At 47.3% G+C, this 20205-nt stretch overlaps 7 protein-coding genes and 1 non-coding gene across 8 annotated transcripts; 4 read left to right on the forward strand and 4 right to left on the reverse strand.

The window, feature by feature from the left end:
- Nucleotides 1–850: 850 nt before the first annotated feature.
- Nucleotides 851–1811, forward strand: TrAFT101_005349 (uncharacterized protein; the record flags this gene model as incomplete). The annotated part of the gene is made up of 3 exons (XM_066127451.1): nucleotides 851–1041; nucleotides 1103–1521; nucleotides 1576–1811. The coding sequence occupies 3 exons, from the start codon at nucleotides 851–853 to the stop codon at nucleotides 1809–1811; spliced, it is 846 nt and encodes a 281-aa protein (XP_065983562.1).
- Nucleotides 1812–2615: 804 nt separating this feature from the next.
- On the reverse strand, nucleotides 2616–4762 carry CSN12 (COP9 signalosome (CSN) subunit). The gene is made up of 7 exons (XM_066127452.1): nucleotides 4676–4762; nucleotides 4291–4614; nucleotides 3944–4236; nucleotides 3666–3891; nucleotides 3551–3612; nucleotides 3082–3496; nucleotides 2616–3015 (listed from the first exon to the last, which is right to left on the reverse strand). Exons 2-7 carry the CDS (start codon nucleotides 4573–4575, stop codon nucleotides 2932–2934), a joined length of 1365 nt encoding a protein of 454 aa, XP_065983563.1. The 5' UTR covers nucleotides 4576–4614; nucleotides 4676–4762; the 3' UTR covers nucleotides 2616–2931.
- Nucleotides 4763–4986: 224 nt separating this feature from the next.
- RPL20A (60S ribosomal protein L20A) lies at nucleotides 4987–6476 on the forward strand. Its single transcript, XM_066127453.1, has 5 exons — nucleotides 4987–5049; nucleotides 5104–5107; nucleotides 5475–5659; nucleotides 5726–5902; nucleotides 5959–6476. Exons 2-5 carry the CDS (start codon nucleotides 5104–5106, stop codon nucleotides 6115–6117), a joined length of 525 nt encoding a protein of 174 aa, XP_065983564.1. The 5' UTR covers nucleotides 4987–5049; the 3' UTR covers nucleotides 6118–6476.
- A 177-nt stretch (nucleotides 6477–6653) lies between these two features.
- On the forward strand, nucleotides 6654–7865 carry TrAFT101_005352 (uncharacterized protein). Its single transcript, XM_024908718.2, has one exon. It carries the CDS (start codon nucleotides 7036–7038, stop codon nucleotides 7720–7722), a length of 687 nt encoding a protein of 228 aa, XP_024757450.1. The 5' UTR covers nucleotides 6654–7035; the 3' UTR covers nucleotides 7723–7865.
- A 249-nt stretch (nucleotides 7866–8114) lies between these two features.
- TrAFT101_005353 lies at nucleotides 8115–8209 on the reverse strand. Its single transcript has one exon. It is a non-coding gene; the product is annotated as a tRNA-Phe (tRNA).
- A 114-nt stretch (nucleotides 8210–8323) lies between these two features.
- On the reverse strand, nucleotides 8324–9326 carry TrAFT101_005354 (uncharacterized protein). The gene is made up of 2 exons (XM_066127454.1): nucleotides 9287–9326; nucleotides 8324–9235 (listed from the first exon to the last, which is right to left on the reverse strand). Exons 1-2 carry the CDS (start codon nucleotides 9319–9321, stop codon nucleotides 8578–8580), a joined length of 693 nt encoding a protein of 230 aa, XP_065983565.1. The 5' UTR covers nucleotides 9322–9326; the 3' UTR covers nucleotides 8324–8577.
- A 317-nt stretch (nucleotides 9327–9643) lies between these two features.
- TrAFT101_005355 (uncharacterized protein) lies at nucleotides 9644–12069 on the reverse strand. Its single transcript, XM_024902073.2, has 5 exons — nucleotides 11513–12069; nucleotides 11381–11455; nucleotides 11245–11321; nucleotides 10068–11185; nucleotides 9644–10014 (listed from the first exon to the last, which is right to left on the reverse strand). Exons 1-5 carry the CDS (start codon nucleotides 11547–11549, stop codon nucleotides 9909–9911), a joined length of 1413 nt encoding a protein of 470 aa, XP_024757449.2. The 5' UTR covers nucleotides 11550–12069; the 3' UTR covers nucleotides 9644–9908.
- Nucleotides 12070–12474: 405 nt separating this feature from the next.
- On the forward strand, nucleotides 12475–18196 carry TrAFT101_005356 (uncharacterized protein). The gene is made up of 3 exons (XM_066127455.1): nucleotides 12475–12756; nucleotides 12808–15700; nucleotides 15755–18196. The coding sequence occupies exons 1-3, from the start codon at nucleotides 12659–12661 to the stop codon at nucleotides 17864–17866; spliced, it is 5103 nt and encodes a 1700-aa protein (XP_065983566.1). The 5' UTR covers nucleotides 12475–12658; the 3' UTR covers nucleotides 17867–18196.
- Nucleotides 18197–20205: the final 2009 nt, after the last annotated feature.

A 20205-nucleotide genomic window follows, 5' to 3' on the forward strand; every position in this document is an offset into this window, starting at 1 on the left:
CTCGAGGCCGCTTCCGCCCCGATCGAAGACAAAGCTTGGGTGCAATTGATCTCAATTGACTCCAAAAACCCAAACTTCATACATCCAAGGATTCCGGCAACGTGCATCACCAAAACTAATTGCTCTACAGGCCCCATAGTTCTCATGCACTATCTCACATTCCTGCAGGCTGGTGATGGACATGGATGGATGCCTCGCACAGCTCCAGGCACCGCACGGCCCTCTAGGCTGTTCCACACCACACTTCCAGCCACTGTTGAAACAGCACTGTCTGCATGACAAGGCTTCGTTGACCAGCCCCCCTTTTGTTGCCTGCTTCCAGCTGTGAGTCGTCAAGCTCGGCAGGGATCCGTGGCCATTGGGCTGCAAATCCGTCTCGTCCGCCCAGAAAAGGGTAGCACATGTGTCAGGGAATCACGTGCTTTCGCAGAATTTTGGCGTCGCCCAGTACCGCACTGTAAACCTTACTGTGCACCGCTTTACGCGAGTGGACGCGTTGGGCCATCTCATTATCACCAACCCTGCCTAGGCCGCCTGGTCGCCTCACTAATGGATCCGGGGGGTGTCCACAGGCAGGCAGCGCCTCTGGTGGGTTTGAGTCTGGAGTCATATAAAACCATGGCATCCACCTGGCTTTGTGCAAAAATCTCGGCTTCGTCTGCCTTTGGTAAGTGAGTCGGTTTCACGGTGCAGTCGATTCACTTGTGGGTTTTTTCTTCTTCTTCTTCAGACTGCTCGTATTTGTCGGCTGTGAAAGGTTTTAGCAATCAATTGCCGCCTAAATTCACGAGCATCGTGCCCTTATTTATTAATATATTTAATCCGCCTCCTACCTACAAGAAGGCTCACCATGTTCTCCAAGCGGCCCGACACTTCCAGCCGGAGCTTCTCCAAGAGCCATAAGGGATCTAAATCCACTTCTTCTTTCAGCACCTCTTTCAGCAAAGATAGCGGAATCACCAAGAAGCGCCATGAGTCTCGCCACCGAAGGCCAGCCACGTCATCTTCCGCTTCTTTTAGCGAGGACACGATCATGACCAGGTAAGCTGACCCGCCTCTCCCTCTCTGTATCACAACTGCAAACTAACCATGTGGCTCTTAGTTTTAGCAACTTGGGCTCGTCTATCGTAACCCTTGTTGTCGGATCTGAACAGCGCCTTTTTGCTGCCCACGAAAATGTCCTCTGCTCAAGCCCCTTCTTCAGCAATGCTCTTCGAAAACTATACACCGATCCTTCCACCAAGAGAATTTCTCTTCCAGAAGAAGAACCTGAGATTTTTAGCTCAGTGCTGGAGTATATGTATAAAGGGGATTATTTCCCCCGCTTGGTGCACAACAAGCGACGAGATTGCTGGGAATTAGAGCCCATCCTCAATGATGATGATAGAAAAGCTGCGGAGAGCACATTATATCATCGCGGCGTTGATGGTGACCTACTCAAAGACACAGTCATCTATTGTGCCGCCGAAAGATATGGCCTAGATGAATTAAAGAAGCTATCTCTGCGCAAGCAAGGCCTTCGTAAGTTCTTGATCCTTACTTCCACTCTTGTGCTTCTTCCTGACTTGGAAACAGAATCGGGCATTCAATGCAGCACTATCCTTGCCTCGGCAAGATATGCATATGCGAACACCCCTGATAACGACTCCAAACTGCGAGCCCACTACTTGGCTTTGATCATCCGGTCTCGCAGCACCTTCAAGCGAAGTGGCACAATGCAGCTGGAGATGTTTAACGGAGGCACGCAGCTTTTCTTCGATCTCTTCGTAGCCCTCTGCAACCACGTCGATGATATCTCATCCGTACAGTAGGTGTTTAGGCTGCATTTTATTAGCGATGGCTATATGATTAACGGCCAAGAAGTAACACTTCGTGGCCTAGTCGCCACATGTAATGATCTCGTCTCAAGCCCACCGACGGGCTAATGTTCTTTCCTATGTCACTTACCGAGAAGATGATACCAACCCAATTGCAAAAACAAAAATCTCGAGGCGTTTTCTTTTTCTTTTCCTATCTTTCTTATTGGCACGATGATTTTCTTGCGCAACTTAGCTCATGATTGTTCCCCTTGCGCTACTTTTTGTATGATTATGCCCGTTTCCGCTAGCACACCCGACGACTTTTTCCTTTTTCCTTTTCTTTTCCGAAATCTGAAGATTCATGGCACTATATGGAACGATGACTACTTGATATTTTAAGGGAGATGGATTATACACTATTTTGGATAAATCGAGATTGAAATCACAGGCCAGGGTCAAGCCTGGAAAGACCATCATAACTGCTTTAAAGCTATGCACATGAGTTTAGAATGAGATGAGAAATTGCTTTTCTTTTTCTTTCCCCTTTTGTCTTTTCTTCCTCTCAATACTTCATAAAGAAGATATAAATTGAACTTTTTTTCACCACGTATTGCCATCTATTGCTTATGAAGTGGTAAAGTTGCGTACAATATCCCAAGACGCCAAGATGTCTTTGTTCACTGCACCCATCACTATAAAGAAGCGCATTTTTTTTTTTTTACAAAAACTTTTGGGGAAATTTTTATAGGCTAGATCCCTGAAACTCTCTTGAAATGAGTCATTAATTCAAGGTAGGCGATGGTAGGTGTGGCTAGCAGCGAAACGCATGCGGAAGACGCGGGAGGGATCCGGATGGCTGACCAATTGATCAGGCTATCGAATAAAACAGTCATTAGAAGAGGACCTATTAGCCTTTTGAAACTTGTATATCCTCGCTAGCTATCTAATATGTCATGCACACCATAATAATTTGGGCGCCAATCGTGTTAGGGTAATGCAACAGGCGCACGCACCAGCCCATCCACCCAACATTCTTTCTCAGGAAGCTAGGCAACGAGATGCCTTACCGGTGAGGTTCTAAGAGTAATATATCAGTAATAATGACAGAATTTGATCATCTATCAATGTCTAGTTAGACACCAGTGCCTGGGAAAGCGCCTTTCTTAGATAAGACTACGATGCCTCGCTCGCGGGCAATATAGCCTTTCATCAGATCCTGGTTTCAATGTTAGGAACAGGACGGAACGAGTGGATGGGAAAAATATGCAGCAGTGAGCCGTACTTTATAAATCATGTTCGCCAATAGGCACTCAACCTCATCTGTGTCAACCAGCTCTCCTCCGCTCCCCATGCAGATAGCTGCGCGGAATTCCGCGACAGGTACCCGTGTACGGCGTACTGGCGTGGTCTCGCCCTCTTTGAGCTCGTCAAATCCGCCTGCGATGAAAACCTTGCGTAGTAGATTTCGCAAGGCGATATCACGCCCACGCTCGAGCGTAAGGTAAATGCGCCTCTTGACAAACTCATCCTCGCCTTCCTGCAAGGCAATGTCAAAAGCGCGAAGATCGCCTTTTCTGATGCATTGGGCTAGGGGCAGGAACAGTTTTTGTAGGCGAGGAAATGGCTCCAAGAGTGCCTTTGTGGGCAGCACATGGGTTGTAAGAAGGCGGCAAGGGATGAGATAGGTCAGTATTCGCCTAGGATATAACATTAGTATTTCATCGGAAACACCATTCGCATGTCAAACATACTCTAAATTTGCATTCGCGTCCTTGTGACAGAGTTCCCATGCTTCGACAAGATATTTCTCGGCCTAGCGTATGCTATTAGTCACACGCGATACAGGAGGATTATATAATGTCTTACCTCGATATAATTTTCCTCCAAGAAAAATAAAACTCCCTCGTAAAACTTAAAAGTGACTCTCTGTGACTTTGGAAAGGCCGACAATGCTGGCATATCTCCCCTGTATGCGCTTAATGTCTTTAGAATAGTTCGTGAGAGCGAAGCAGAGTTTAGCTTGAAATATGTTTTGAACAGCAGGTTGATAATGAAGTAGATACCCCATTTCCTGGATTCTTCGAGCGGGGCTCTGGATACAAGAGTTAAAAAAGTTTTCAAGGTATTTGAGGGTAGATACAAACCTGTCGTTGAGACAAAGGGTGAATATTCTCTTTAGGTGCTGCTCGCAATCTCTTAATTGACTTTGTTTTTCGGTCTCTGGGTCAAAATCATCCTGTATGAGGGCGGTTCCCCCCGAATTGTCACCAGCACTGCGGCTACGCTCCGTGTCGGATCTGATGGCAAATAGTCTCAAATATTTTCCAATTACATATAAACACGGGATTGTCCACGCTTCGAAGCCAAAGTTGTTATAGCCTCGGATCAGCGCGGATGTTACATCCTTCCAGGATTCGTAAACCTTGGTCCATGTTGACTGCTCCCGCATTAGTTATCATCGGCTTCACTCAGTTGCTAGCACTCAAATTACCTTGCCATCTTCTACAGCAACAACATCCCCAATAGCATTCCAATATGCGGCGTACACCTCGACCCAACCCTTCACTTCCTCGTGATCAAGACTTCGCTGATGAGATGAATTTGACTTGATGAAGTGTTTGATATCGCCTTTGACGCTAGACGAATGGCTGCTCTTCCATATTAACCTTAGTCGCTGAGGATTTCCTGATGAGGCTATTGGAGAGAGCGTTGCCGCGAGCAGGTATCCGTTCTGCTCAGCATGGGCTTTTGCGAAGCCTTTGAACAAGTCGTTCATATCGTCACAAGGTGATGAGCTGATGAACGCGCTTATTGGCTAAATATCGATTAGATTCTTAGCTCCGGTCAAATAGTGTTGAAGAATAAGAAAATCGTACGCGAAAGCGATTCTCTTTTGGGTTTGAATGGGGAATCGTTAATATGCCTACGACATCGTCTTTCTGTTCCACAAGAAGTTCCCTGGCCCATGCCTCCCATTACAGCCCATCCAGCTAGGTACGTACCTTTAGTTCATCTCCTAGAGTGGATGAGGTAATACAGAGGCGCCGTGACTTTTCACGTGATGCTTTCTGACCGTTGGTGGGGGCTATTGATTTTCATTGTGACCAATCGCTGTGAAGGTCAAAGCCCTGCGCCGAATCTGGTGCTCAACCCTCCCCACTCACCCGCACACAAAAATTATCGCTGCATCACCTCTAACTTGACAATCTTCAAATTTCGCGATTTGTCGAGGACATAGACCACCGTCACAGTGAGTCGCGGAGACACTTTTATTAGATATTTCACATACTAACAATCATTCCAGATGGGTAAGAATCTCCTTTTTAGCTCTTCACCAATTCGAGAATGCGCGTTGCCGGGAGGAAAACCAGTCGTCGAATTTTGTCTCGAAATCAGCAAACCACGATATCCCGAACAGAAGTCTCGATTCAACCAATCAATTGAGCATGGGTGGCATCGTTTTTGATGTGGGAAAATGGCTGGACTTGGCGTATTCTATGCAATATCCATGATCGAAAAAGGATTTTCTCTTGTCGAAAGATCTCTATAAATCGAGACATCAAATTTTGAAACGATCGGCACCGACTTTGGCACACGAGACCATCGGCAGCGCGCATTCGAATGGCATTCATTACGCAGGAGTCTTGACCTTGGATACTAACAAACTGCCTTCAGGTCGCCTTCAAGAGTACGAGGTCATCGGGCGCCACTTGCCCACCGAGGCCAACCCTACCCCGGCCATGTACCGGATGACCATCTTCGCCCCTAACGAGACTGTCGCCAAGTCCCGTTACTGGTACTTCTTGCGTGGTCTCAAGAAGGTCAAGAAGGCCACTGGTGAGATCGTCAGCATCAAGGCGGTATGTGGACTTCTCCAAGCCAAAGATAAAAACATGACAAGCGGCTGACGAAGAGGGAAATTATAGATCCACGAGAAGCACCCCGAGAAGGTCAAGAACTTCGGTATCTGGCTGCGATACGATTCTCGATCTGGTACCCACAACATGTACAAGGAGTACCGCGAGCTGACCAGAACCGATGCCGTCGAGTCCCTGTACTCTGACATGGCTGCTCGCCACCGTGCCCGTTTCAGGTCTATCCACGTACGTTGAGTAAAACACGAGCATATATGCTTGTTATTTACTGACAATTTTACCAGATTCTCCGTGTCGTTGAGGTTGAGAAGACCGCCGACATCAAGCGCCCCTACATCAAGCAGCTCGTCACCAAGAACCTCAAGTTCCCTCTCCCCCACCGTATTGCCAAGACCAGCACCCAGAAGCTGTTCAGCGCGAAGCGACCTTCCACTTTCGCTTAAGAATGTTATTGGTTTTGAGGACGGTTGGGCTAGGTTCTGCGGGTGTTTACAACGGATCATGGAAATATCACTGCATTTGCTCGTTTAAAAAAGAGCACTGAATGAACCAAAAAATTCTGAACACGGTGTAGATTTTTATGACTCTAGCAATGTGAATGTCTGTGTTTTTCTTTACCGCGACATTCCGTGTTGATCGCTAAGAGGCACCGATGCTGCAAAGAGACATGAGCTGATGTCACGCTGGTTATTTTCTATAAAAGAAGACGAATTCGGCGGGTCTAGCGGTTAAAAGATGCACAATACAAAAACAATTGCGCCTTCTACAGGCAAACAATTTTTTTTTTCACCTATACATGAACAGCAAATGATGTTTTGCTCTGAAATTGAGTAGCATTGCTTGGTATTCTCTCTCACCATCTCTCTAAGCGTATACTAGTTTGAAGTTTTTTTTGTTTTTTGTTTTTTTTTTTTTTTTTTCCTTTTGCCAAGCTAGAGGCCACGCCACTACGTATCTCCCAGGTCTATCCAAATCGGGCTCACCGTGCTGGACTGCGGAGCCACGAATTCAGATTTCGGCTTGTCCAACCTATTCGAGGCTGCGGACAAGAAGTTCCTACTAATCAATACTCGCCTATAAGCGGCCCGAACAAAACGATTTAAACTCATAAAAGTGTCATAATCCGGTGGTGTTCCGGTATGACTCACGCTAAAACGAGGCTGTTTGATTTTGATAGTAAACCCCCGATCTGCTTTCGAATACTTAAAGTGGTTCTAAAGCAACTATCTTTTTTTTTTAGAACTAAACCTCGTGTCATCAAACTTAAGCTTCTTTTTTGAATTTCTCAGAGACTCTGGCCAAGTTCGCAATACCTATCAGAATACATCTCTGTCGATACAGTACAAATAAACCTCTTCACAATGGCACAAACCAACGATTCCTCTGCCCCCTTAGAATGGGTCACAGTTAAAACAACCTTGCCAAAAGCATACCCAGCCATGTCAACTCGGGAGCCTATCCGAAGTGAGCGCCTAATCCTCCGGCCATATACCGCAACAGACGTCAAGGACTTTCACCTCCTCCGTCTACAGCCGGAAGTCATGAAGTGGACGGGGCAGGGCAGGCCAGACAAAGATTTGGAAGAGACGACAAAGTGCCTGGAAAACAGGCTACCAGGCTCAGCCAGCGGCGAATCCGCATATGAATTCGCCATCTGCTTGGCAGAGACAGGAGAGATGATTGGCACCGGCGGAAGCCACATGCGAGTCGGCGAGCTTGGTTGGCCTGTAATTGGATACATGATTCGATCCGAATTCTGGGGTAAAGGCCTCGCAACAGAACTCATGACCACCTTCTTGAAAGCCTACTGGGCGCTTCCTCGAGAAGAAGTCGATGTCAAGGTGGAGAAGAGCACGATAGTAGGCAACGAGACCGACGTACAGCCAGAGCACATCACAGCGATTACGGCACCTGACAATGGGGCAAGTCAAAACGTTCTAGCGAAACTTGGATTCAAACTGGCTAGGCTATTCGAAGAAGAAGACGCTGATGCTCCGGGCGTTAAGGAGCTCTTGCATGGATATGCGATGCAAAGGCCGCAGGTGTAAGAGGATGTATGTATGTATGATATGCATGGGTGGTGGTGCTAGATACCCGGCTCGCTTTTGTAAATTAGAAGAGAAGCGTCTGCAATTTAGCGATATAGAATAGATACGGTGATGGAAGTAATAAAACCGATTGCTTGAGGCAGCAAATGATGCAGAGCCGCTCCTATCTATGACAAACAATGCCGCGGAGTGCTCCTCGCCGCTGATATCGATTCTATTGCTGCTTGCTGTAAACCCTAATGGATCATGATGTCTTGAAAGCTTTAGGAAGAAGAAAAAATGAATGGGAAAGAAAATACGAAGATTTATTTACAACAAATAAGATATAAAAAAAGAAAGATAATTTATGGCAGACTATTTCCCTCTACAAATAATCCAAAAAATAAATGCAATGCGGCCTGTGTGGATCGAACACACGACCTTCAGATATCAAGTGACTTGAAGTTGAGGCTTCAGTCTGACGCTCTCCCAGCTGAGCTAAGGCCGCAAGCTAATTGGTTGAAAGAACTCCTGGCTAATTGAACTTGTGAATGAAACCATCATTGCAAGATGGCGGAACAACCATTGAATCATTGCATTTGTCTCTTGTTGACGAACTTTGGCGAGTATATCATCGTGTTATTGCATAGCATTGCGTTTGTTGTAGTCATAAAATTGGCGTGGACCTATTCCCAGCTGGTATCTAAACTCTCGCTAATATCTGAAACCTTCGTTTTGAAAGTTTCATCTGCTGATTGACCAATAATAACCATCTGTAGTTTCCATCCCATAGCCCAGACGGACTCCTACCCTAAAAGGGGTGGCCTCCTATATGCTCTAGTACAAAACATTTATCTACCTCATATATTTGTATAATCATTTTCCTGCCTTCTCGTATTTCTCAAGTAGAGCCTTGCAGTTGGTCAGATTTTTCTTTGGCTCCCATGTATTATGCTTGCTTGTGTACCCCTTCCATTTGACCTTGAACCAGTGTTGCATCGTTTCGGGATCAATCCTGGAGTCGACTATTTGCTCAACTTCCCACTCTTTGCGCCCATTATGAGCTTCTTGAGTAGCTTCATCTCCCTTATCGGTCTTCTTTTTACGTAACGTTGTCGCCGTCGTCGCTGGGCGACCACGCTTTCGAACTGCACCTTTCTCTTCAACTTTTTGTTGGGGACGGAGCTTGCGCTTTGTAGAAGAAGACAGCTTCTGCGCAGATGATTTGGGTTTTGTCTCTTGAAGAGTAGCTAGCCGGAGTCTGGATGAGGATCTTGGTTTGGCAGAGACTGATGACAACTTTTCCGTCTCTTTAGGCTGCATTAGATCTTCTTCATCATCCTTCAGGACATTATGGCTCTCTGTCACTGAAGAGGGTGCCAGAGCTCTGACTGAGCTATAGATCGGCGAGGTTGGAGAGTTGATTAGTGAAGAGAACCGATAGGTCGATGATGAAATTGCAGGAGAATCTATAGGCGAGTCCATAAGGTACGGCGATGAGGCTCGGTGATCAAAGTTAATATCGTCGAAAATTCTAACTGGATGTTAGCCTTCGATTTGCTGGATGAAATATCAGGTTATTTACTGGGGCAAGGTTTCTTCGTTACCCAGCCGAGGCATGGCTGCTGCGATATTGATTGCCTTTTAAAATATCAGCCGAGTTGATCGAATCCAAGTTTTATGTGATCAGGTCTATTAAAAAAAAAAAAAAAAAAAAAAAAAAAAAAAAAAAAAAAGAATGCCTAGGCGCAGAATATGTTTTGTTTTGTATCCTGAAGGGAATGTTATCTCACGTGCAGCGTATGTATCGCCACGTGGGAGCGCTGCGGCCTCCCGATTTCAGCTTGTGTTCTTAATTATAGCAAATTGCAGCTAACACGCTTCTCCTGGGGGAAATATAGACTTGAAATGAGACAACTAGCTAAATATTGATCTATGTCAGCTGATTACTATAGATGGATGATTGAAGTTGTTGTATTTTTACGGCTAGGCTCGAAGAGAATGATGCGAGACGCAGGTTACCAGTGGTTGATTACTTCTATTCTACTAAATTCATGTTAAGTCGACGTCGGTTCATCTAAGTATACAAAAAACTCAGCCACGCGCAAAGGCTAATGGTTCTGAAACTTCAGATGCTATGCCTTAGAATATGCTTATGCGGAGGATGTCCAGGTATATATATATATACTGTCTTGTAGGTGGTGCATTCAGTCAAGCTCTTCAACCTCGTCGTCATCAAGTTCACGGAATTTCCCTTCGCGCATTGCTTGCACAACAGGATTCTCAACGTCTATGACGCCAGTCTTCTTAAGTCTAATAGCCAGCTGTTAGTTATCTAAGGATATCCTGGGAACGAAGAAACTTACCGTTCAAAGAGCACAAATAACCTTTCTGCCTCGCGCAGCTTCTCATCTTCAGTCATTGGTGGCAGTTCTGAAACCTTTTCCTGGTCTATGAACTGTCCAGTTATGGGATTCACCATCCTTTGGGCACCCGTGGAGTCGTCTGCGTTGAAGGTCGTTGACGCACTTGCGGGAATGGGTACGTTGTTCTTGAACAAAAAGCCAGAAGCAAATCCGTATCCGACATTCTCTACAAATTTTGATGCGTCTTTATCCGATATCTCGAATAGAAGGTGGGCAATTGCATCTCGCAGCGCGGGTGTCATTGGATTGGTAGAATTCTTCAGCAATCTTGCAGAGAGCGTCTTACCTCTGCCGAGGACTGATTTACGATCCTCTGCAGTTGGCAGCAGTTTGCTGCCGATATACTCGCGCACCGAGCTAGGAGCATGCTCGCTAATCTTGAGCATCGTGCTGATTAGAGGAGTGACAGTGACTTCAAGTTCATTATCGTTATAAGTTGCCATTGCGATATCGAGGAGAGATATTAGCCTGGCAGCAACTTTGTTTGGTTCAGAGCTGGGGTATATAGCAGCTTGGTTTGTGGCTGTAGATATATCAAGATTGATTAGAGCGTTGACTAGAGGTCCAAAGGGCGAGTCCAGGGGATTGGAACTTGGGATATCTTGTTTCCATAATAATGCAGCGATGTGTGGAACGGCGGTATCGAAGTGAGAAGCTTCATCTTTACAAAAGTGAGTGACGTTGAAGAGAAGTTTTAGAATTTCGGAGAGCGCCATGTCTTCCATAGGTTGTGGCTGCTGGGGCTTGGTAGCAGCAAGCTGAGCATGGCGATCGAGATTCTCCGTGATATTCTCAGCCAGATGGCGCTCAGTAATAAGATTACTTAGATGCTCTTTAGTACCATAAGTGGAAAGCAGTAAGATGCGGGAATGAAGAAACTCATTATCCCAGTTATCGGTCTTAAGCCCATCACAGGCTTTCGTAGCAAATCCCTGATCTACAAGCATCCGCCGTGTTTCGGGCTTTAGTAACATGGAATTGGCTAGAACCCTCAAGGCAGCTCGAGACGTATCACTGGACGAGCTTTGGAAACCATACTGTAAGAGCATAGAGATACCCTTGTAGATGTCAGCCTAAGCTTCATCGCGAAAAGCATGTTGTACTTGTAGTAGCTAACCTCCTTGGTAAAAATAGGATCTGCATTCCGGGGATCTCGTCCGTAGATCTTGAGTTCCTCCAGAGCCTCATCTCGGTCTAAGAAACAGTCAAACACGACTCTCACCAAATTAAACAAGATGCTAGTAGCGAAATACCTTTAGGAAGAAGCGAGGCTTTATCAAGATCCTCTGCAAGCTTGTTGACCAGTTCAGTCACTGCCTTAAGCTTGGCTGTATAGGGTTAGCAAGGCCTGTCTTAACCCTTTCACGACGGTTGAATGGACTCACCAGGGCCCGTTGCTGTGCCCAGTTGGAGACCGGACATGATGGAGAATAAGTTGATTAAAGGCTCAAGAAGAGCATGGACGAGTATAAGGGTGTGGCGCGCCGAACTGCGCGTAAAAAGGCCCGCGAATATCTGAAACCCAAAACGGCAGTCCAAGGGTCAAGTGATTTGACGACTGCTGGCTACAGCATAAATGAACGTGCTTCTGATTGGCCGCCACCGATATATGACTGCGCACGCACAGAATATAAAGATTAGTAAGGTGCTATCAGGAATTGGAGAGTGAAAGAGAAGAGAGAGGGAGAGAGGTGTTAGGAGCAGAGAAAGGTGATGAAGATGAAGGTCTGGCGATTGTTGGCCAAAGTCATGAGAGGCGGGCGCAGCGGACCAAAAAAGAGATTAATAAGACGGATAAAGGCCCATCTATTTTCGATGAGTTTCTAAGGTATTCTGATGTAATTTCGCCAGAGAGCCAGGATTCGCGTTGATTATTGATTCTCAGGTTAAGCGTTGCTTCAAACGCCGTGCGTTCTCTTTGCCTTGTGTTATACGCAGCACAAACTGAACAGCTCATTCGGGGTCTGCTGTGGCGACAAACCAGCGATTGGAGCCACTGCCAGAGCTGAGATGGGCGATAAGCGACTGCTGGAGCGTACAAGCAGGTTGCTCCAGATTGTAACCCCTGATTGCGCTGCCAGGTACCTGAGACAGCCTACATGTTAGCACCAATGTCTTGTACCCAGTATCAGGCCCGCGCGACACTCAGCACGGATCAGCGCAGCTCTACATGCTGGTACCTTTAGTCACTATCTTATAGTGGGGGCAGCCACTAAAACGCGTGCTGAAGCGTGCACCGAGCGTGGTCGCGTCTTGCTTAATTGATTTCTCGGTAAAATTCATGGGCCGTGTCACTCCGTATTTCACTTCCCAGCTTTGCAGCTCAGAGTCGAGAGGCGCCATACTGCTGCCACAACCGTAGGGCTGTGATGCAAGTTTAGGCGGCGTTGGTGGTGACTTTTTTTTTCATCTCGTTTCTTGAGCTTCACCTTAGTTCGAACAGACCCTGCGAGATTCCAATGTCTAGTGGACGATCCTCCTCTGGCCGATTCACTGCTGTCTAGATCGCCAGACGCTGCATCGCAGCAGCCATGGCATCTTCAGTAGCCCCGGCTCCAGCTTCCAATCTCGAGACGCTTCTACCGCGGCCACCGACGCCACCGCGAGAAGCAGCCAAAGACAGCGACGGGTTGGTCAAGTCCATATTGAGCCGCGCTCCTTCATCTGATCCTCAGGACAGTCTCCAGACTCCGCCAACTGCGAACACCCCGACCTCGACCGATGCGCCTGATTCAAAGTTGATGTCTAGTCGGACAAGGAAGAAAGTTGTATGGTCAGCACATACCGAGTACAAGGACCCAGTTGACTATCGATCAATCGACAAGATTCCCAGATCCTCCCCCCTCTCGGTTCCTTCGCCGGCTTCCAGACCTATCAAAGGCATTCTCAAACCTTCATCTTCCCCGAGCCGTCTCGCTTTGACGTCTAGTGGTGATTTTGATGCGACTTCAGGCCAGCCCAATATAATCGAAATGTTGGATTCAACCATAAAGCAGCTGGCCGGCTCTGACCGAGATTCGAAACTTGATGCCTATATGATGCTTTCAAGAGCCCTGAAGGCCTCTAATAACCTTCCCGATCGAGTTGCCTTGCAAGACAAGATGAGCCTGTTCATGCAATTCATCCAGCGCGATATTACGTCCAAAAGTGGCACTGGAGCCCCCGATTCTTCATTAATCAATCATGCTCTGACGCTTCTCGCTACGTTTCTCCATTTCCCCGCCATCGCCTCGACCCTCACTTCCGATTTTGGAATCTTCGTTATCGACCACTCTATCCGCGCGTTCGAAGACGCTAATACTCCCAAGGATGTTGCTCGACATCTGATGCAAGTTGTTGCGTTCCAAAATTTTTCCTCCAAAGTTATGACATCTGACCGAGTGGGACGGTTGGTCACTGCGATGTATCAAATAGAAGACCATCTCACGGGCAAGAGCATCGTCATGAGCAGAATACACATATATAGGCGTCTGGTCAAGCAGTCAAGCTTGCATATGGTTACCCACTCAAACTGGCTCCAGAACGTGCTTGCAGATATGCTAAGCTCTGTCAAGGATATTCGGGCCCAGGCCGTTGGCCTCGCCACCGAAGCTGGATTTGCCCTGCGATCTGAGAAGCAGTTGATGCGAAAAGCTAGCGAGATATTCCAAACAACAAATGAGGATCAAGCCTATATCGAATTCTATATCCACAGGTTACAGGAAATGCTCAGAGACAGGTCAAGCGCTTCAGCTGTGCCGCAGATATGGAGCGCCATTATTCTTTATATGCGATGCCCTTTGGAGAGGTGGCAATACTATGGCCCTTGGCTAACTCTTGTCCAATCTGCTTTCAACACAACAGATTTTCCCACGAAACAAGAGGCAAACTTTGCCTGGAATAGGTACATCTATCTTACCTTGGTCGATAGCAAAGCTACCCCAAAGAACCTTGGAACCCTCTGCCAGCCCCTGCTAAGCCAGCTTCGGAGACGTGCAAATCCTAAGCAATTAGAAGAAGCTGTGAAGCTCCAAAGGACAGTCATTGGCGGTATATGCAATCTATACTACTATGCGTTTGCCCCAGGCAATGTCAAGTTCCCTCCTGATTCGATATGGGATGTTGCTGTCCAGCCTGTGTTGTCACAACTCATCAGTCTGGATGGTAAGCCCGAAATTCCGGGCGATTGTCTTATGCAGGCTGGCCGTATCTTGACAAGTCTTATGGACGTAGCCACACCTCGGATTTGGAGACACGATCGTATCATGGAGACAACTCCCGCGAAACCTGATGAACTCCCGCCCCTGGACTCAAAGTGGGTGAGGCGGAATTGTGATAAGGTCTTCCAAACGGTTGGCCCCCTTTTAGAGAAAAGGTTTCTCGACTTGGCCAATAAGGATTCTTTGATATTCCGCCTATGGCATGCACTGGTCGGCTCAATTGCGGCCGCTTCCGCGAAGGATATCAAAGTATCAGAAGATACCGCCAAATTCTTCGCTCACGCATTTGGTCTACTGTCCAGGATGTGGCTGGCTGGGATACCCGAAGCTGATAATTCACATGGCCCGGCGTTTCTATCTAGCATTAAGAATTTCATCGAAGTACTTGTTAAAGCCCTGGGTATGCTGCCCTTTACCGAAAAGAGGCTTGCTATGACGGTTGGTAATACTTTTGAACCTATTGCCACACCATCCCAAAATCAGAGTCGACCAAGTTCTCTAGGTACCATTCGAACTCCATTGCAGCACCTCTTTTGCTTGCTGGCTTCTGTCCCATCGGGCGGTGCTGATGACGAAGCCTTATCCGACTTTTTTCTATCCGTTTTTGAGCCCTTTTTTCTTGGTAAAGCAACACAAGCTCGCTTAGAGCTATCCAATGAGCTTCTTCAGCTGTTACCTCGAGCGTCTCCATCCCCCTACGGACCTTGGCTATTAGGCGCACAAAATCTATCTCTTTCACTTGAGAATAGCGAAGCTGCGTCCAGTTTGAATGGAAGCGGTAAAATGCTAGGACTGAAATATCGAGACATAACCTCCTTGCTTGAACGCGGACTCTTCGGGCACCCTCATCTTCCTCTTGATCGGTGGTTTGCGTTATTTGCACAGCTGTCTGAAAATGTGGTCCGGCAACTGGGTGATGCTGGGCGAGCACTCGCTGTTATCGAGCCCCTGGCAAAAGAGCTGTTAGCCTGTCTTGATCGCGGCGAAGAGAAGCCGTCTGCAACCTCTCTTAAGGCAATACGCTCACTCTTCGATGCTGCCAAGCTGCCACGCGATAAAACTGCTCTAAATACTGCTCGGCAGCGGTTATGGGGAGCTTCCGTAGTCGCCGCCCGAGCAGGTTCGTCTGATCCGTTTGATAACCTCTACAAACTTGGGAACCAAACTTTAGAAACTTTCTACGGCAACTTTGCCATTTTCGATTCAGACAATGACATTGTACCTATTATCGAGAGTATTAAGAGCTTCTTAGTGAGATGTTTCTCTCAGTCAGGCGTTAAAGCCTTTACGAAAGTCGAAGCTGGCCTATGCATGTGGATTGAGGATGATAAATCATGTTATGAACATGATGAAGAGTCACTTCTCTCAAAAGCTGTAAGGATCACCCAACGGCCATTACTTTATATATTTTTGACTAACCTTTTAAAGCTCATTCACACATGGGATGGAATATCAAAGGGGCTTGCTGGCCGGAGACAACTGACAAAAGATGAATTTGACGAGATAGAACCACTTCTGACGTCTGCATTCAGAAGCAAACTTCCCACTATTGTTGACAAGGCAATCGAACTGTGGAATGTGCTAGCTAGGGATGAAGAGAGGCTAGACTGCTCAGACAGCTTGAAATCAGTGGCGTCGAATGCTGGCTCAAAGAAACAGCTCGTGGAATCGAAAGGATCTGGAAAAACCGGCGGGGCGTTCGGAGCCCAAGCTTCTTCATCAAAGGCATCGCCAGACGAAACAAATCTCGTTGTGCTCTCTTTAAATTCATCTCGCCAGGCCGAGCCAGCTTCCATTTCGAAAATGCCCACACGTATGTCAACTCGAAAACGTCGCATGGAAGAAACCCCCGAATCCAGCCGTACAAAGACAGCGAGGCGAACTAGCACTCCTCGACTCCGTCATGACAATTCTCAAATCCAATTTACTCTCGTTGCCTCATCGTCTCCGATCCCTGAAGATGGTTCGCAACACCTCACGGAAAGACAGAAAGAAGTACGAGAAAGGCAGCGTGAAACAGAAGCCATCTACTCAGACATGCGGACAAGCTCTCCACTTCCTGCCAAAGAGAGCTCGCCCATACCGGATGAGAAGGTGGATTCTACTGACAAGCAAGCGGAAGAAGCGACTCCACGCCACACCACGTCTTACGATAACCTAATCAGCTCAACACCAACCCCAAGACGTGGCCAACTCCTGAACATGGATGATAACGATCCTCCGTCCTCACCTCCCATTCCACGGCCATACCCGCTCCTTTCAGAGATTAAGTCTCGCTCTCTGGCTGGCAGCTCATTGGATAGCTGGGAATTTTCATCACCTCCAGGGTCGCCAGAACCCGGTAACCAAGAAGCATTATTAGATATTCAATTGCCTGGGGAGAAGTCGACAAAGACATCTACTAGGAAAGCAGACACAAGAGCTAAAAGTATTGATGCTAGCTTGAGAGATATTATTCCTTCTAGCCTTGGAGAAGAAGAATCTTCATCCTCAGACTTGACAGAATTATCGGATCGAAACGCGTCGTCTTCGCCAGATCCACCACCACAACTTCTCGAAACCCCGACCAAGAAACGGCTGGTTCGCGAGGCTGCTCGCGTGGAAGATAGTCCGAAATCGGTCGACGACGAATTTGTTGATGCTAGGAGCAGTCCCGAAAAGCCCTCATTAGTACAGGCCAATGACACATCGTTCGCGCTCAGCGAAGGAGATGAAACTCGAATGATGAAACTTGCAGAGGAGCTTGAATCGGGTGACCGCGCAGGCCTACAGGAAGAGAGAAACGCTGAAGACAGTTTTGATAAACGACCCAGCGTACAGTCAGCAGAAGCTCGAGCACCATCGCCTCCAATGACTCGTGGGGCAGCTAAGCGCTTCCCCTCGGTCATCATCCCGCCTATTTCTGCGGAATCTCTTGGCAATGGTGAAGGAGGGAGCAAAAGAAAGAGAAAGCGAGGAGGTTCTCGGCAAAGCAACAGCCGTTCAAAGAAGCAAAAGTCGGAGCAAAAGTCAGAGAACGTAGAAGAGGCAAAAGAGGGAGAAGTACTGGTGATAACCGAAAAGGAACCTCCTGAAACTCCTTCTGTGGGAGTAGAGACCAGGGGAAGCGCACGAAGACATAGCGAGCAGCGCCAGCGAGAGGACAAGACTTCACGGTCACAAAGACGATCAAGCAAGCGAAATAAGAAAGCGCGAAGTGAAGAAACGGACGATGAGGTGATGTCACAGCTGGTGAACGAATCCCAAGCAGTGACCGAGAGCCAGAAATCAAGCAAAGATGCAGGAGAGGAAGTACCAGACACTGATGATGGTCCCCGTCAACCAACAGAACGCGTGGATGTGAAAGCCATGGCGGAAGACAAGGCGGAGAGTGAGCCACAAGCCAAGATCTTGACAATCATGGAAACGCTACAAACCAGCTTGGCGCATTTACGCGATGTAGCGCTGCCTCGAAGCGAAGTATATAAGATGGAAGACATGTTGATGGATTTGAAGCGAGAGTTATTCGAAGCAGAGAGACGAGGAAGGGAGAGCACTTAGACATGAGGAGGAAGCATGAAGAGGAAGCCATGAGGAGGAGGAAAATATTACGACAAGCATAATGCATGTGCTGCATCGTACGGCGTCAGGGATGTTCTTTGCTTGGCTTTCTTGCCGTGATTTGATAAAATTGAGACTTTTACTTCTTTCTTCCTTGTTATTGGGCATCAGCTGATTTTGGCTGTATGACACGGGGTGTATGGATAACTAGGTATTAGATGCTAGAATTTTTGTTCTATGGGAGTGGATATTATGCTTGCATGGAGGTAGATATTGGAAAACGGCCGCAAGGAAATATACTGGCTTGAACATTTTACAAGAAGTGCTGCGCTTGATACCTTCTCTCTCTCTCTCTTTTTTTTTTTTCTTTTTTCTTTTTTTGATTATATCGCATTGAGTAAACTGAATCAAATTAGACGCCAGTCACATCCTCTCAAATTACCCTTTCAAACGAGCTCGACGAGGCCAAATTGTACAGTATAATTTCCTAATTTCTGTAAGCCACCAGACACGGCCAACATGACCATAACGAGAATGGAACAAAATTGGGTCATCCCCGCCGAATCGTAACGGTTGCGGGCAGGGACCGCATCCCGCAGTCCTTGGCTGCTTGGTGTCGTTCCTTCGGATAACCCAATTAGGCAGCCCGGCGGCAAGCAGTCACCGACGCCAAGCATCGAGTCCCGAGGCACACGCACATGGGAAAGGCGCTTATGCCGGTAGATCCATTTTTTTTTAAAAAACATACAAAGTATGGCAAGTATGGGTTTAGGCTTGGACTGGGTAAAAGAAAGAAAATAGATGGCTGCCTGGCGCAACGAGAGATGAGTGGTTGGATGGCTGGAAGGCTGGGAATTTCGTATGCAAAACTCCTAGGTATCTGGTTGGTTGTATGACTGGCCTACAGCTTCAGACTTCAGGAGGAGAAACAAGATGGTTTGTGGTTTGGTTATCTATGTGAAGAAGGTAAAGATCTCCGATACCAAATTTTAGATTCTCTTGCTTTATGTATGTACAAGCCCTGTTGATCTTCATTGATTCAAGGGCAATCAATGGGAGGCCGCTATCACGGTATATCCCTACGCATAGAGCGTGTAATACGCGTTCCAAGTTGAATGGCAATTGATACAAGTGCACACACACACACGCATAACGCTTGTTTATTTCTCAGAAATCTCGGATGAGCCAGTTTAGGCTCCATTTCATCGCAGCAAGTGACGTCAAAAAGGAATAGCTGTTTTTTGTGGGCATCTCGACGCCTTGCCGGCTCGCTTCAGAACGGAGTCGATGTGGGCCCCAAGGTCCATGTGCATTCTATGTGAGAGAGGCCGATGATACCATGGAATTCAACTTGTGCCCATGCCATATCTGGGAATACGGAGCTCCCGACGCAGAAGCTGTCGGTCAACTACTCCTCCAAGGCTGACACCATCGTGAGATTGCAAAACCTGGAGTAGCATGCATAACCTTTTCTTCGTAGAACAGTCTGGACCTTTACATGGCCAATTCTCTGAAGGCTTAGGCCTGTTAGGAGCTTGACTTAATCTACCCCAGATTATTCATGCTGCTCGTGTGCCTCGGATCACTTCTTTGGGTATATCCAGAAGATTCAAAATAAGGAAAGGGGGATAGATTCAATGGTGGCTGTCTGGGGAAATCTGGGGATGATTTTCTCTGGGGAGCACGCGAGATAAGACACCGAAAATTGGGACGCGGGGAGAATGAGTCGATGCTGGAGCGATGGACCCTCCCCCGGATTTTGCACGTTCCTCATTTCAGCGCAAAATACAAAGCGATCTGATAATGCCCTTTTTTCACATAGATAGAGCTTGGTTCATCACGGCATATCGCGAGATGGCTTCAAAGACCCTGAGGTATCCGCGCTGGCAGTCTGAATGGCAGATCCAGCGATTCGCCTACAGACCACCAGGAGAGAAGGCGGCGTATTACGCGAGCTAGTCTGCACCGATCAGCTAGCGCCTGGAAGCCAGATGTGCCTGAGCCTTGCTAGCCTTTTCCGATGCAGCATTTTCTTCTTCTCCTCTTCTTGTGCTGACCGATCCGCCCCGACCTCCCGTACACACCAAGTCAGCTTGCTAGGCCTGCCGGCCGGAAAGATTTAAAAAAGATGGCCTAGCAAGGGGGCAACGAGGTTTAAGCCAAAGAGAGGAAGTCGGGTTTCCCAGCTGGTGCACGCCACCGGCCCAGTTGCGCCCTCGATGCCAAAACTAACTTACGTATGGAAGCCAATTCTTTCGGTACCTCACATGAAGAATGAAGAGTGGGTGGTGCTGATCCTTTCTTCTGCATGTTGTGTCGCGTTTTTGCCCTCTCTTTTT

This window comes from Trichoderma asperellum, chromosome 3 (genome assembly GCF_020647865.1).
Source record: "Trichoderma asperellum chromosome 3, complete sequence".
NCBI lineage: Eukaryota > Fungi > Ascomycota > Sordariomycetes > Hypocreales > Hypocreaceae > Trichoderma > Trichoderma asperellum.